Genomic DNA, 16,819 nt, shown 5'->3' with positions numbered 1-16,819 from the left:
TGCAAATGAAGGTCATGTTTACAACTTTAAAAAAGTGGTACTATTAAAAAGATTTTTGACAATCAAACTCATTTCCACTTTCACCCCCACATTTTCACCGCAGTGGTTTAATCCACGTGTCCTTGATATGATCCTTTGCAACCTCGAAAACCAATGCGCTAGATACCTAGTCTCTACCAGACTCCTATAGGGCGCTGGGAAAACCATTAGCTTGTAATATATACATATATGTATTCATCTTGTGTGTAATAAAGATGATTAAAAAAAAAAATAGAACAAATAGAGGAGGAGTAAGCTGGCCAGAGGAGTACTATAGCCGGCTAGGGAACAGCTTGCGACCTACGTTCTATTTCTATGGTTTACCCAGCGACCTATAGGAGTCTGGTAGAGACTATACTATATACCATGCGTTGACCTGGCCTTGAACCACTGTTGTCTCTTTTGGCAGGGTAAATATGTAGCGAATTGTTACTTTTGGACCATAAGAATACATATTTGTAGTAATACACTTTTTCGATGGAAGCTGCATAAAAATATGATTTTCCCCAGGTTATATGTTAGAGAAGCTGACTACTTTCTCTAACGTTACGTGCGTGGACTGTGACGCAGAACCAAATTGGATAACCATTCCGTGCTTCACGACCAAGGTTCAAAGTACAAGACGGGGTGAGATTTGCACCCCGACTCTGAACCTTTAAATAGTAAGCATCATGTGCTTCGTTTCCGTACCAGTGAAAGCTTGACTGCATGTTTTCGGCATGGCATATGTTCAGCTGGTCCAATGTAAGAGTGTCTATATTAGAAACAAAGACGGCTCCCCTCAACTGAGACCTAACAGCATCGATGATTTTGACACAGTGGGCAAGGAAAGACCTGTAGCGGACCCGGCCAAATTTTTCCGAGATCATGGGCGTGACTTTTACGTCTACTGCGCCGACTTTGATCTGGAAAATCTTGTGCTGGTGAGACCGAGGGAAGGGTTTCAGATCAGGGAGGTCACGTTCGTCTGGCAAGTAAGTGTCTGAATTCTCTGAAATATCCACCGAGCGTTCGCCATCACTGTCAGTTTTAAACGTATATAGGGTATTTCCCATGCATTGGTGTAGCGTTTCATCTAAACCTTCGTAGTATGCATTTGAAACAAATATGATAGTTGAAAAAGTCGATTTTAATATTGTTTGAACTACTTTGTATTAAAACATACCTACTTGCAACATTCATTCGATCAAGTAAACGTCTGTTATCGCATTTATTAAATAAATGCTCTGTGTGAACGGTCCTGCGGGTCGACCATACAGCCAAGGACAATATACATGACGTCCTTAGTAAAGCTTAAATATTAACACAATTGACAACAGCTGAACAGTACGTTGGGTACTCGAGGGTCAAGTGGGGCAATGAGACCGATCTCAAGTCCAGTTTTCATGTTACTAGTATATGTAAACGCCATACATGTAACGTTAACGTTACTTCATGACAACGCCAGTCCTACAACTTGCTAGTGACTAACAAAATGTTCCAATCCGTGTTACCTCCACAGGCCTTACGAACATATGCCCAGGAAGTGCTGGTAGTACCTTTTGCCAACTTGGCTGCTGTCACAGCAGAGGTTGCCGATGACGTATCCCACATCACTACAGTTTTCCTGCACCATACCGGTAAGGCACGCTAAGAGGCAGTAATTTGGATTGAAATGTAGGTTCCGAAATGCTGCGATAAGTAAGAAGCTTCTTTGATAAATACAGTCCTGAAGAAACAAGTAAGGATAAACGTCACATACGTGTGTCCAGAAAGGTCCATTTTTTTACTCTTTTAATATTTGGTCCAGAGTGCAAAGCGTCGTTATTGTAAGTTTAGTATCATACTCAACTGGCTAATTACCTCCATGAAATGTCATGGAATGGAGGTTATATTTTCTGTTATGTGTCTCTGTCTGTGTAGATGATTACTCAAGAACGGCTGGATGGATTGGTTTCATACTTGTTGTGTTGGTGGGGTGTGATGAAAGCTCGAATCGATGAGATTTGGGGAGCCGTATCTGTCGTTATAATCGATGTAATAATATCAGAAATCACCCCTATATTTGAGATATATTGGTACAGGCATCGTGCTTTATGTGTTTGTTAATGGGCTTAGCTCCAAGCAGATGGTGAGGTGACAGCTGTTTGGGGAACCCCGAGTTTTTTTAAATATGATAATTAGTTTTATTTATGTCTGCTTAGGATATCATGGAGATGTGAAGCGTAAGTATAATTGTAAGAAGTTGAGGCACATTTAACGATAATGCTTAACAGGTATGGATGTCTCACATACTGTACTGCTGATTTGAGTGACATGGTGATTAAAATGTCATTAGGTCCTCTCATCTGGGTTGGGTGTCAGAAGTTTTATGGGCAATACAGCTGTTCTGATTTTGATACGATAAGGGACAGTTGTTAGTTGTCTCTTTCGTAGCCAATGGTACTTGTTTTCTAGCAGACGGGGTTGGCGCCAAGTATTCATCTTACAGTTAGTGTAGGGCTGTCAGAGGAAAGTGTGCATCTCGTTTTTGTACCGCGTGAACAGCTGATGTTATGACATATTGGTGGAAAATCAAATCACCATCTGACCAAAGTTGGCCACATCCCTTCTTCTTTCTGAGTTTCCCAACTTCCTCCCATCACACAGCTCTGAGGCACATAGTCGAACCTCAATAATGCTGACAACCTTAGACATTTTGAATGCCAAACATCAAGCTTAAGGAACACCACGCTACCATATGCCGTCGACCCCTTAAACGCACATTACACAATTAAGTGTCACATTTTGATAATTACTAATCAGATGGACATCCTCTGTCTCATTAAATAAATACACCACTACTTTACCATAACATTTATATTATATAACCATTACTCTCAAATACAACCGACTATAAACATACATACCATCCACAAAAAAGCAATAAATATTTCATGGAGGTATGAGGTCCCCGAACTCTAGTTACAATGTGCAATACTTTTCACACGTAGCACGCTGTGGCTCTACCTTACTGACCAAAGCTTTAGACGCCAGCGGAGTGGTACACGGCGTGTCAGAGCCTGGGATACACATCAGCTTCCTGCAGTACCTGCAGTCTCACCCAAACCTGCAGGAAGACGATCTGACCATGCTCACGGACATCGTTGGATACAGCAACACTCTCTTCAACTTCACCCTCTTCCAACAAGATCACACGAGGACTGCTGTGTGCTACAAAACACGAGCAGAAGTGGGTTGGGGAAATTATATAGTGCTTTATAACCTTTTATACGTATAACTTTAAGATAGTAATTTTATCACACAATTGTACAAGGTACAAAATACAACTTCTACTGGTGTATAACTACAGTTGTCAGTTATCAATTGTATAACATGTTGTCAGGGTGCAAGCATACAGGAACACATAGAGCACATCGTGTATTCAATCGCCCAGCGTAGAATCCTTTGTTATATTCTTTCGTTATATGATGCTTTATATGACGCCATGATGTTTGTTTCGTTTGGATCTGCGGATTTCGATTGAACTGAGACATTCACTACATATACATGTACAATCATGTGTATTGTCACCCACAGGGTATCCACATTGCTGAGCTGCTGCAGAAGGGGGTACCAGGAGCAAAGGTCATCATATCGTACCGGGACGCTGTTGCAACTTTAAACTCTGCACTTAAAGTGATGATAGCAAGTTATTGGAAGTACTGGTTGCTCACTGGTCTTAGACTAGATACGTTCCTTCCTACAAAGATATTTCCAAGATATGTTATGTCAGTTGTAGAAGAGGACGGTAGACTGGCAACTGCGCCGGTACCGCACGGTCTGGTTTGGATTGTGACCTGCCTCTGGCTGAGGCGCATGCAAAGCGCCCATACTTTAACACAAAGTGAGACTACCAGTTTTGTCGATGTCGTTTTGAGGTACGAAGAACTATGTAAGTACAAAGAAGAGATGGTACTGAAGTTATTGAAAGACATTGGCATAGAATGTAAAGACAAGGATGCTAAAGAGAAGATAAGAGCAGTGTTTGGGATGAACAGCCAGACAGGTACCATGATGTCCGGTACGTGGGGTAAAGCCAGTGAGAGTTGGGTGGGTGACTGGGAGAAAGGTGTGATCGCAACTATCCTTACTCATGCCAACATGGACGTCAATCGTCCAGATTTTGTCCTTGAAGGCACGATAACTGAAATTTGACAAATCTTCACATGTGCAATCATGGAAAAGCTTATGTCTTATTGTCTATGCCACTTTGAATTCAGATGGAAACATTACATTGAGCTGGGAATAAACCAAATTTCTATCAACAATAATCTATTATGATGGCATTTTATTCAAATCAATCTTTCACCACTCATGTGTTTCTCCAAGTTCTCTCATGTCGGTAGAGGCCTGTATGGCATTACATGAATCAATAAAACAGTGTACACAATGAGACAGCAGTGTGCACACTAAAACGCCACCGAGTGACGGGTCATGGTACGTCACCCAGGCAACGGCTGATTTATGCGGTGACATTGACGGTAGTGGAGCGCCGCCCAGTGACGAATGATGGTACTACAGTCTGTTAATTTGAGCAATTACGTATATCATAGACAATATATTTATTTGGTTCATAAAGAAAGATAAGACAGAGCTGTGTGTGTAAGAGTAATAGCGCATTCAAGCGACCATCCTCCTAAGCATGAAGGTAAGAAAGGAATGATGGCTCCAAACGTCAATTTCACCTCATTAGTGGATGGCGTTTCAGAACCTGCAGTACTCGGGAAAGATGATTGGTGGCGCTGTGAGACTGTGCGCCAGAATTTTTCTCGGTATGGCTGGATTGACCGATGATAACCGATCAGCAGAATTTGCCATTGATTTTTAGGTTGGATGGAATGATATAGTGAAAGGTCACCTCTGTACCCACTGGTACCGCTCGTTAAGTCTCTTAAAAATGTACAAGTAATGTAGATAAAAGAAACAAATTCCTACAGTCATTGTTGAATAACTTTGGAAAATATTGTAACACTGCTACAACAGACTGTTTTTTAATCAATTTCAATGAACTACAACTTAGATAAGTCATCTGCATATTGCACCACATACTACTACCCGCATGTAACATGTAACATTAACTGTTTTCTACTCTTGAAAATACTGTATGTGCATATAAACTGGAAACACTGGAATGAAAGTGGCAGTGATGGTTTTATTATACAATACATATATATAGCGTTAGATATATCATTCTTCTGGTTACATCTTATTCTGCCCCACCAAATATGTTAACTTATATTACATGTAAATTTGTATATACAATAGCTGGTGAGATGAAGGTAACCATACAAATGCTTCTGTACTCCAGTCCAAGTCTCATTGTAACAAAGAGTTTGCAGTACTCATATGCATTTTCTAGTCAGCAACATAAATTTTACTGAGTCTATGTAAATATCAAACATTGTTACATGATGTAAACTGGTAGCCATGCTTCATGCACAATAACCTGCAGACACATCTTTATGTGATTATTATGTATTGATGTATTGGATATGAATATGCAAGTGAAGCAATAATGTGAGCGAGGGGTTATACATTTAGTTATTCTTTACCCTTAGTACTTCTAGTTTCAGCGCTCTAGAGAATAAGAAATTCCTTTCCTAGAATCAATGTTAGACATTGAGTAGCTGAAAGTCATCTTGGATCTATGTACATCTCTGGCAACATGACAGCACTAGTCATAAGTCATTGTGTAAATGGATGATACAAAGGCCCATGTTATGCTGTGTGACTTCATGTACAAACTCATGGTACAATGGCATGTTATGATATATGAGTCAACATACAAAAACATGGTACATGTACAATGCCATGTTACATGTATGCTGTATTGTGAGTACATGTACAAACACATAAAAATATGCCATGTCATCCTGTGAGAGTTCAGGGTGGTGATAGACAGCTGCTGTCTGTGCGTCTCCTTTTCCTGAAGCCAGGGAGTTCTGGGATAGATCCGGGTGTGGTGCCCATGTGGGGGGTCCCTGGTGACATGGCACCCTGGAGGAAGTCATCTTCATCCTCCTACAAACACATCAACAAACGTTCCATTTCATTATTCTCTCCCCTCATCACCTTAAGACTATACAGGTGCCTATCACAGCCACACTGACACGTCTACAGATTCTCTGACAAATTGTTGTTCCTACTGTATTGTGTAATTTGTGGCCATTACATGAAAACATTTCCTGCATCACATGTCATACAGCGGGGGTAGTGAAACATTCTTTATCTGGTCAGAACAATGGAAAAATTCCAATACTCCCCTTTGGTCTTGGAGTAAGAAGTAGGTTCACTGCACCCAATTTATAATGATGTACAAAAATACACTTTGTTTGATGGACTTTTAAAATCAAGAAGTTATGTCTCACCTCAGAATTGGCGGCCTCATCTTGATCAGGGTCGCTGCCCTCCCACTCCTGGTACAGGGGCTGGATGAACCTCTTGGACCTGCACACAACAACAGGACATTAGACACTGAACACAACTCAACAGGAACGGCTTGTCCAGTGGGGAAGGTTGGAAAGGTGTAAGCCTTCCACTCTGACAAGTGGACAGTGTGTTCCACCTGTTGTGAGCTTGTGGCTGGTTTAGTCTCCGTGCCGTACACATAATTCTGACTGTGGGAGGGCAGTCAAGAACCAAATAAGACACGATCACAGGCTAGCTAATCTATCATACTAGTAACAACTTTGACTTGTTCAAATACTTTTTTTCCAATCTGTAGTTAAGCAAATGTGATTTAACTGCAGCCTGATATAGCAGTTTTTTCTTCCAACAAATTCCAAAAGCAACACAAAGGATACAGCTCTCAAAATTCTGACTAAAACTTGATAGTATAACAGTGGAGTTAGGCAGTCAGAACTTAAGTACAGAAGACGTGGATGTGGTGGTGGTTTCTGCTGTACTTACCTACTCAACATGTAGGGGTCAAAGGGGAAGAATGCATCTAGAGGGTTGAGGTTGGTGACATCAGTGGGTCCTCCCTGGCTGCTGGCAACAACAGGCAGGACTGAACGGTTATTCCTCTCCATGATGGTGTAACACATGACTATCTGGTACATCCTGTAACAACAACAACAACATACATCAACAACAACAACAGGCAGGACTGAGCGGTTGTTCCTCTCCATGATGGTGTAACACATGACTATCTGGTACATCCTGTAACAACAACAACAACAACAACAACAACATGCATCAACAACAACAACAGGCAGGACTGAGCGGTTGTTCCTCTCCATGATGGTGTAACACATGACTATCTGGTACATCCTGTAACAATAACAACAACATGCATCAACAACAACAACAGGCAGGACTGAGCGGTTGTTCCTCTCCATGATGGTGTAACACATGACTATCTGGTACATCCTGTAACAACAACAACAACATGCATCAACAACAACAACAGGCAGGACTGAGCGGACTGTGGGTCATTGAGTTGATATCAGATTTAAACACATGTAACTCCACATGGCTATGTCTATGTAAAAACATGGCAGCTGTAACAATATTTCTGAATCAAACAAGTTGGCTTTACCTTGTAATGGAGGCAAACATGTTGACTATCGTTGGTAAACACACTTTCAGGGGGTTCAGTCTGCAGTTTATCACTCGGTCAAAGTTCAGTCCCCGAATGTAGTTCAAGCCTAAGTAGACAAACAGTAGCAATGCAGAAATTTTATGGATGTTTGTACTACATGCATCACAATTTCTTTTACAACAATGGACAAAAACGTTCTGTTACAGCAATGCTTAACTTTAATCTCTGTTCAACCTGTCACCATACATTAAGCAAAACCTAGTTTATTCAATGAAGAAGAACTATTTATGTTTCTATAAAAGGCAAGAATTGACTCACCCTTTTTAGACTCCACAAATTGCTTGTGTCTGAACACAAACATGTAGAACACAGCCTGTGGGCAAATAATACAACATTGATTACACAATGACTAGACAATTTTGAATGAACCTATGATATTCAGAAAATGGAAGGGACACTCTCTTAGCACATGAGCGAATCTTACCTGACACACAGAGTAGAAGGTTCCATGTAGATTGACATCAGGGTAAGACCTCGTGCTGCCATCTTGGTCATCTATGTATCTGCAAATAAAACAGGATAGACACGATGAATCCTGGCAATGAAATATTTTCATAAAGATATTTCATTAAAAGTACTGAAAACACTGATTGTGCTTGTCTGATTTTAGGGAGTTTTAACTTGATTTTCAGATGATATGACATGTTCCCTTACCTGTGTATCCATGGCAGTAGGAGATCTAGACAAGCAATCACTGTGCTGTGAGAGGACAAAAAACATCATCACATCAGAATAGAAATCCTGGAACAATGTAGATATCTTTGGCTTCTCCTCAAATGGCATAGGTACATGTACCACACTGGACAGCGGACACAAGTCAAACATTAACGACTTGGAAAGGTGTAAGCCTTCCACTCTGACAAGTGGACAGTGTGTTCCACCTGCCGTGAGCTTGTGGCTGGTTTAGTCTCCGTGCCGTACACATAATTCTGACTGTGGGAGCGCAGTCAAGAACCAAATAAGACACGATCACATGCAGGCTACAAGTCTAGGTCCAAAATTATAAATGATCACAAGGGTGTGTGTATAAAACTACAGGGTTTTCATGTCCAAATTCTGTAGGACTGCTAACATACACATTTTGTACGGTTTACATGTACATCTTGCATGACATTATAATTGTGACTACATGAAAGCCCAGGTCACCTGAGAGGTACAAAGTTGGCCCTGGCGAGGAAGCTGGCCATGTATGCTGCTGCGGCCTGGCGGAGGATGACCGGTGTGTTGGGACTCTGAACCTTCCGCCAGCAGAAGTTCAGGAACGCATCGGCCAGGTCCTGGAACAGATGGAGTACAGTAAATCTCTTTACTTTCACTGTGGCTCTATTTTGAGAAGGAGAAGGAGATTTTAAGGTGTTTGCAGTTGAAACAATTCTGTAGTACATAAGTCATACAAGGGAGATATATTAGTGATGTCACGGATTTACAGTGGAGAAAGTGCAAAAATAAAACCACTGCAGAAGTATATACTCATACTAAATGTATGTCTAAATTATAGCTACATTGTTGCAAAATACAGTTCCACTTTGTGCTTTACACTTTTGAAGATTTTCCTTGTTGATAAAATGTGATGCCTTGTGTTTGCATGTACTAAGATGTATGTAGAAAACCACTGAAGTTTTCCACCACTTGCCTGTCTTAAGGAGGTGATGTAGAAGACCAGAAACTGTACATGACAGGAGGCGTGGGTCGGCAGTAACAACTTCTCAAACGCTGTCAGCAGGTGGCGAAACATCTCTATGGTAGGCTGGGTCTGCAGTTCACCTGGAACAAGATAGGGGAACATGACTTAGTGCATACAATCTCAAGGCAATAACTTAGGCTTATCATATTCATACAGCATATGGAAAATATATAGAGAGAATTATTATTGCGAAAACATGGACAAACAGCAAAATCAACGCATTGCCATAAATCAATTCCCTCTTCCATGCCCCAGACTGTTGTGGCTGATTAATGACTAGTTCTACCGTTTCTGACTGGCACTTCCTGTACTTCCTACCAGTCCAGCTACATAAAGTCTGACTTTTTGCTGTGATTCCTGCTCACTAGCTGTCACTCAAATAACCACAGACACACCAAGTAACTACATTGACCTGCCCACCTGTGTCCTTGTTCAGACATGAGTCTTTGATATACTGCAGCATGACAGTCATCATCACATCCAGCCTGTCTCCCATCTCATGTGTCATAGGTTTGGACTCCCCAGTCTCCATGGTAACGGCCAGATCGGGTGCTGATTTCACCTGTTCCGATGTCTTACCACTGCTACACTCCATGCCATCCTATGGGTTCATTTTAGAGAAGGACAATAAGTTCCATTTTGTTTTCAATTCTAGTGCATTTCTGCAGGTGTTTAAGTGTTCACTAAAAAAGATAATCATCCTAATCGTTTAAGTAGGGAAATGTAGTATATGAGAGTGCCATTACTTACCATTTCAAACAGGATACTGGTATCATCCTGGTGTTCCATTGTTTCATCTTCTGCATCCTCTTCTTCATCCTCCTCTAGTTCATGTTTAGGAGCGTGGACCTGGAAGGACAAGGTGGATTAACATCACTGTTGTTTATAAGCCTTTTGTTACAGGGGAATGGGAAATGCTCTCTGCTGGCCACAAAGCAAAGAAAACTTTTGAGGTGTTCATGTTTTTCTACATGCACATCTACACAGTGTTGATCTCATGAACCTATTGTGCAGTCCTAGGATTGGTAAGCAATAAATATGTAAGTTACCCAGTGATCCACATTGAAAGATGTGGTATTCTTGTTTAACATGTAACTTTGACCTTCATTACTTATCAGACTAAGGTAACAAAGACTGGGCACAATTTTGAAATCATCTTTTGCCATGATCAACCCTTTAGATTACTACTGATAACTTCACACCTTTTATCCACACAGAAACATTTAGCATTTCTGCATACAAAAGGACAGGTTTTACAACATATCAGTGTATTCTGTTTCAGACATGCATCCGTCTATCTCCCTTTTGAGGAAATAGCCTTTGAAAAATGTGTTCCTTCATGAATTTTAATTTTGCATGGTGCCTCCTTCCAGCCATTTTATTTGGTGATACATATTCATACGCAGAACACTCACATCTATTCTGATCATCCTGTCGATGATGAGCTCCAAGATGGGCAGTCTGAGGCTGGGCACGTATGATGTCATCTGTAACAGGTTCCTCACATAACACTCCTGTCAGGGCACAAGAGCAAGAAATATTTCATGTTGGCCGTATTCTCATCAAAAATGAATTACAGTGTACTTTTCACGTAAAACCTACAATAAAATTCTGGGTCATTTCAACATGAGATGGATCAGAGTACTGGTTGAAAGCCTGTTGGTAAAGGAAAAAAATCTATGATCTTAATTGTCAGAATGTCAATTACCATCACAGACACATACGATGTACCGTATATTCTCGATTTAAGTACGCACCCCAATTAAAGTACGCACCCCCGATTTAGGGCAAGTCTCAGACAAATTTGCCTCACTGAAACGTAAAATGGAAAAACCTGAATAAAGTACGCACCCCTTCTCCAGCGATCTTGAACACCTTTTGCACCAGACAAATTCTAAATTAATAGTGTTTAATCTCTTTTCTGATGGTAATTTTGCCTAAATCAAGGACTTCTGAATTTATGAAAACGCTATGTTTTCTCCGCCGGCAAATCCGTCTCTGCAAACTTGTAAATCGGCTATGGCATGTCAAACAAAGTTCTCAAATTTGGCACTGCAACACCTGATTTACAGTTCATTTGAACATGAAAACATCCTGAACAGTTTTCCATCTTTCCCGAAACTGGTCTTGATCTTGATCCACTTCAAAGAAAACGATGTTTTGTGCTTTCGGACCGTCTTTTGTGAAGAAATTGCCGCCGAAATGCTTCTGGAGACGTCGACTGCTGCATGTGATGTTCCATTAGTAGCATGGGTAACCATGCTGTTTGTTGACAAAAAACACAAATGCCTTATAGTTTTCAAATTGATAAACGTACAATCAACTTATTGTCAACGTTTATCACCTTTATTCAAACGACAATAACAAAATAAATTCGACGGTTTAAGGAAGAAATAATCACCCCTCAGAAAAGTTCTACCCATACAATAGTAGTCTGTCCCAATGACCCCAATAACCCCAGCGCCATCTTGGAATAGATCCAGCGTCACGCGCGCACGTAAACAATCCATTTTATACGCCTATTATCATCCAAAATCGATGTCTCCATGGCTTAAAAATGACATGGTCATTTTCGGCAGGGATCCAGTGCCATGTGGCATTGTAAATCGAGCTGGTTCCTGCAGTTGTTCCTGTTGTTTTCAGTTGTTGTTTTCAGGCAAGAATGGTGCCTTTACGGGCCATGTGTGCTGTGTGTTACGCGAATTTCAGCTCCTTTTCCCATTTTGTCCGGAAGCCAACCTCAAATAAAGTACGCACCCCGACTTTGGCAATGACTTGGGACACTTTTTGAATTTTGAATTAAAAAGTGCGTACTTAAATCGAGAATATACGGTATTTTATCCTCAAATGTATATTACTTGTATGTCAGGTTTAAGTGAAACAATGAGAATTAAAATGAGCAAGTCCAGAAGAGGAAAACCTTACCTGTACAAAGGCATCTTTCTTCATATAGGGGAAACAGTCGACCAGGACTGGTGCTAAAAACTTGGGAGCTCTGCAGAAGTAAAAATCAATACCATATTTTTTTGTAAAATTGTGGCAACCTAGATAAAGGTTCAGACAATCTTGATGAAATTTCAGCACTATAAGTACTTATAGTAAGTTCAACTTCAGGTTGAGCTAAAAGAAACTTACTCTACAAAGTGTACATATTTTCATACTTACAGGGGAACTATGTGTAGGACTCTCTGCAATGCACTGTGTGCATTCTCAAATATTCTGTTATACTCTGCAAAGAGAAACACATATGCAGCAGAATAAACCTGCTATTGTAGGCCATCAACTTAGGTACTACTGTAAATGCAGAAATGTTCGCGGTGGATTAATGTTCGCGGTGACCACGTCACCATGAACTTAAAACAGCCGAGAACATTTTTCTATTATGGTATTAGACTGCACTCTACCGTACTACCGCAAATTAAAACCACCGCAAAAAGTCCTTTTTTCCACTACTGTGAAATTAAATCCCCGCGAACTTAAATGCATTTACAGTATACATTACTAATATATGTTTTGTAGGAAATAACAGATAAAACATACTGGGAAAATAACTATTATAATGCTTCTTACCTTCAATTTTAGCCTCTTCTAGTGGTATGTCGCTTGACACTCCTGTGACCACAAGCAATATAACAGTCAGATTATCTTCACCTCCGGACACAGTTATGCAATAGAATTGGATAAAGGTATCAAGGTCTTAGCTTACATAATTGCTTTTCTCTTCTAGCAATCAAGCTACAACTTTCTATTTTAGACTCCTACCATCATATATTGTGGTTCATTTTTTCAATACTCCTAAGAGATGAGTTACTGACTTGGTACGAGTGTCTTGACCAGCATCTTGAGACAGGCTCGTAGATAGAAGGTCTGTGCCGACACCAGGTTCCCCAGGAAGGACAGGTACTCCTTCACTACTTCATCTTCACTGTTAGCCCAGCTCATTTTCTGCAGCAAAATCATAACAAATCATGAAAATATGTCAATGATGACTAGATATCAAGGTAATAAAATGAGCAACTATAGTATACAACTAGATAGCTTTTGTCAGATGTGTCAGAGCTATTCAGTTGTCTGATTAACATTTGGATTGTGTATCAAGAAAATGCTTTGAATAAACTGATTGTGTCAGGTATAGCATAAGTGTCAATAGTTAAACGCATACTCTACCGTGCACTGAGAAAATAGAAAAATGATTCTCAAACAAAAGATTTTCCTTATTAACTAAGTATTCAAACATCTTCAGTAGAGAAGGCAGATGAACAAGTCTCCTAGTATATAAAACAATAAAACAAAATAAAGAGAGTCTTGTTCTTACCAGTATAACCCCCACCAAAGTTTCAAACTCTTTAGTCATGAAGGCGACACAGCCTTTCAGTTCCTTCAGCCAGCATATCAGTGTCTGGGACTGGAAGACAGCCATATTAGAGACAGAGGAATTAAGAAAACAATGCAACTGCAAAGATACGTATCAACAGTTTAAAACAGCAATCAAAAGTCCAAAACATAGCAGCGGTGTTGTCTCAGTACCTTAATATCTGGGTCTGACAGCTGGTGCACAAGGAGGTGATATTCTGTTTCCTGACCCTGAAAAATGAAATTTAACAGTATTCTTCTATTAGGATAAAAAATGTAATACTACTAATAGCTAGCGCTGACAAGAATGCCTGACTAGTACTCTCCAAGCAGAAGTTCCACTGGCTGTTTTTTTTACATGTTTTAGATGTTTTTGTCAGGCACTCTATTTTTTCCATCTTCTTCATATCTCCAATTTTGCTGGTGGACAAGAAGAAAACTTGACATTATATTTAAAGACAACCTGACAAAAACATCTAAGACACATAAAAAAACAGTTGCAGTTGAAACCTCTGCTTGGAGAGTACTAGTCAGGCAGAGTATATTGTATCTCATGCTTCAAACCACTACTACCATAGGCTCGTTCTCCCTTCTTGAACTTCTTGTAGTATGATTACGCTTTGTTCCATCCTCTGTATTTTTAAAATGCTAGTTCTCCCTTTTCATTAGCTTACTAAAGTACGTAAACGGAGATATGCAGAGCCTGCAGTAAATATGGTGCCCATGGTAACCAACTTCTGTATGTCGGACATTACAGCATGCAGCAGTACTGCAAAGCTTCAGAAGTTCAAGAAACAAAAGAATTACTATGGTAACACAGTACTAACAGAAAATTTATAATAATATAATATGAAGCTTACCCTTTTGAAATTCTTCAACACCTCCACTATCTCCCCACCAAACCTGACCGACTTCACACCAATGGCTTCCTTCCCCCTCATGATGTCACACATCTCCTGCAAACTGTACAAATAGAGATTCATGAGAAAAATTTAATAATCCCAAGGTTAACCTCATTGATACTCCCTGGAGGAAAAAATAATGTTCATGCAGCTGATACACAATGTTATTGGCGCATTCCATGACTCTGTTCACATGTTTTTAGGCTTGCTGACCCAAGAACAAATATAACAAGAAGGAAGTAGAGAGGAGTTGATAGTCATTTTTACCAAGTTCCTCCAGTTAAACATGGTCAAAGTTAACATAGGCATTAGACTTGTAAAAACACCAGAGACTGTCAAACAGATTCCTTTGTAACAAAATGGACAATTGTTTCGGGTATTGCCAATTCACAAGTTTTCACTGAGACGATTAGGTCCAGGTTCTTGGTCCTCTGGAAATTACTTCAAGTAATGGGGGGAGGTTTATACATATATTAAGCTACTTGTAATATAACTTCCTTCTTCAGTCACAATGAAAAATTTCATCACTGATCTTTAACTTTTTGGGGATAACATAACATAACGTTAGTTTAGTTCATGAAACTTTTGTTTTGATTAATGAGCGAGGCTATTGACACACCCAGTGTGTCAATAGCCTAAACAGGCTATTGACACACTGAGTGTGTCGATAGCCTGTTTAGGCTATTGGCACACTCAGTGTGGCGATAGCCTGTTTAGGCTATTGACACACCCAGTGCTAGAAACCACTAAAATGAGGAAATCTTACGATTATATTTGACAATCAACACTCTGAAAAATACAAATGGCATCCTGTGTCCATAATCAACCCAAAATACAATCTTTTTCACGTGTTTACGGCACAATTTTAAACATCGGAATCTGCTATCATATAATTATAGGGAGCTAGTTTTACTGTCACCGCATGTGATCATGGCAGCCATGTTGGATCGGTTAGGAACACGTTTTCAGCTCTGTTTACCGACGAATTCCTGCCGTATTGGAGAATTTGCGGCCTCAAAATTTATAAGGAAGCGAAGTTATAGTTGTTGTTTTACCTCCATTATTTTTAATGTGAAAGAAATATTCTTCCGAGTCGCTGCCGATAGCGCCGGAACCACACCGTCACGGCCGAAAATTATGACGTTTTGTGGTCAGTGTTATTTTTTGTTTATGATGTTAACAGAAACTTTAAAAGTTGTTTTATATATAAAATATTCTTATATCAAATGGATGTTTAAAAAGGTACAAGAAAAATTGCAAAAAAAAAAAACTAAAAATTCCGGCGCGGACTCGAACCGGGTCGGAGCTGTTATCATGGATTCCCGGGTCAACTCCCTATCCACTACGCTACGCCAAACATACACGATGATGCCAAATGTAGGGCATAACTTGAATACGTCCGTTCATTCCAAGATTCAAAGATTTCAATGTCTAATCTTCCGAACAATGTCTAATCAACTATTGCTTGTGTATAATATTGCCGGAAAGGAGCGTTACAAGCTCTGATTGGCTGACTGGCATCTCGGTGTGTCAATAGCCTGTTTGGCTATTGGCACACTGAGTGTGTCAATAGCCACAGCGTCGATGAATTCATTGTTTTCTAATGTCCAGACCAATTTGGTTTAGCTTATCATAGTTACACTAAAATCATTGATGGCTTGTTATTTCACACTTGTCAAGCGATGGAAAAAAAGGAAACCTGGGTCCAAGCCGGATCAAGGAGTTTTAAAGTTGCCGGATAGAGATATAAACCCCCCTCCCCAAATTATTGCAATCTCAACATGTCCACACGTGCACCAGAGCAACTTCTCCTTTTAGCATACTTCTCTCTACAACAACTAGACAAATACATATCCTGTTGGGAGTGGTTCAGCAAATTCTACAAAAGATTACCATTCGGGTGCTAGAAACCGGCCCAAACCGCCGAAATCCGTCCAAATCCGGCTGAAATTGTCCTACGTCGAGTTGTGAAATGCATCAAGATTTTTTTCCGGGTCGAGTCCATTATTGATAAGGGGTCATGTTAAGTGTTTAATCATTTTTATTCAAATATTACACAATACTACAATATCCTAATAATTTTGATTTTCAAAATTTACATCATTCGTTGTTCATGACATGATTTATGCTCTTGTCTTTTTCTTTTTCAAATACAATAGTGCAAAATAATCAATTTTTACCCCTATTTTGTAATGAACTGTTCAACCTACCTTTGGG

General features: G+C 40.0%; 2 protein-coding genes across 2 annotated transcripts; one reads left to right on the top strand and one right to left on the bottom strand.

Moving 5' to 3' along the window:
- Positions 1-193: 193 nt before the first annotated feature.
- On the top strand, positions 194-4,898 carry LOC118429751. Its single transcript, XM_035840375.1, has 4 exons — positions 194-1,013; positions 1,541-1,658; positions 3,012-3,250; positions 3,598-4,898. The coding sequence occupies exons 1-4, from the start codon at positions 759-761 to the stop codon at positions 4,213-4,215; spliced, it is 1,230 nt and encodes a 409-aa protein (XP_035696268.1). The 5' UTR covers positions 194-758; the 3' UTR covers positions 4,216-4,898.
- A 167-nt stretch (positions 4,899-5,065) lies between these two features.
- LOC118429750 (RNA polymerase I-specific transcription initiation factor RRN3-like) lies at positions 5,066-16,596 on the bottom strand. The gene is made up of 20 exons (XM_035840373.1): positions 16,496-16,596; positions 14,561-14,663; positions 13,875-13,931; positions 13,663-13,752; positions 13,163-13,292; positions 12,918-12,959; positions 12,513-12,576; positions 12,273-12,342; positions 10,763-10,861; positions 10,098-10,196; positions 9,768-9,948; positions 9,297-9,427; positions 8,810-8,940; positions 8,318-8,362; positions 8,088-8,166; positions 7,922-7,976; positions 7,601-7,709; positions 6,970-7,122; positions 6,429-6,507; positions 5,066-6,081 (listed from the first exon to the last, which is right to left on the bottom strand). The coding sequence occupies exons 2-20, from the start codon at positions 14,651-14,653 to the stop codon at positions 5,944-5,946; spliced, it is 1,845 nt and encodes a 614-aa protein (XP_035696266.1). The 5' UTR covers positions 14,654-14,663; positions 16,496-16,596; the 3' UTR covers positions 5,066-5,943.
- Positions 16,597-16,819: the final 223 nt, after the last annotated feature.

The sequence above is a fragment of the Branchiostoma floridae genome, chromosome 13 (assembly GCF_000003815.2).
Source record: "Branchiostoma floridae strain S238N-H82 chromosome 13, Bfl_VNyyK, whole genome shotgun sequence".
Lineage (NCBI taxonomy): Eukaryota > Metazoa > Chordata > Leptocardii > Amphioxiformes > Branchiostomatidae > Branchiostoma > Branchiostoma floridae.
This window is presented reverse-complemented; position numbering and strand designations above follow the sequence as displayed.

What these genes read in the sequence shown, in the direction of transcription:
- LOC118429750 (XM_035840373.1), bottom strand. Translation starts at nt 14,653, where the DNA reads ATGTGTGACATCATGAGGGGGAAGGAAGCCATTGGTGTGAAGTCGGTC. An exon ending in AGAAAGATGCCTTTGTACAG is followed by an intron (nt 10,862 to 12,272) that starts GTAAGGTTTTCC and finishes GTGCCCTGACAG; the next exon opens with GAGTGTTATGTGAGGAACCT. An exon ending in CCTTCTACTCTGTGTGTCAG is followed by an intron (nt 7,977 to 8,087) that starts GTAAGATTCGCT and finishes ATTTGCCCACAG; the next exon opens with GCTGTGTTCTACATGTTTGT.
- LOC118429751 (XM_035840375.1), top strand. Translation starts at nt 759, where the DNA reads ATGGCATATGTTCAGCTGGTCCAATGTAAGAGTGTCTATATTAGAAAC. An exon ending in AGGTCACGTTCGTCTGGCAA is followed by an intron (nt 1,014 to 1,540) that starts GTAAGTGTCTGA and finishes TTACCTCCACAG; the next exon opens with GCCTTACGAACATATGCCCA. An exon ending in GCTACAAAACACGAGCAGAA is followed by an intron (nt 3,251 to 3,597) that starts GTGGGTTGGGGA and finishes TGTCACCCACAG; the next exon opens with GGTATCCACATTGCTGAGCT.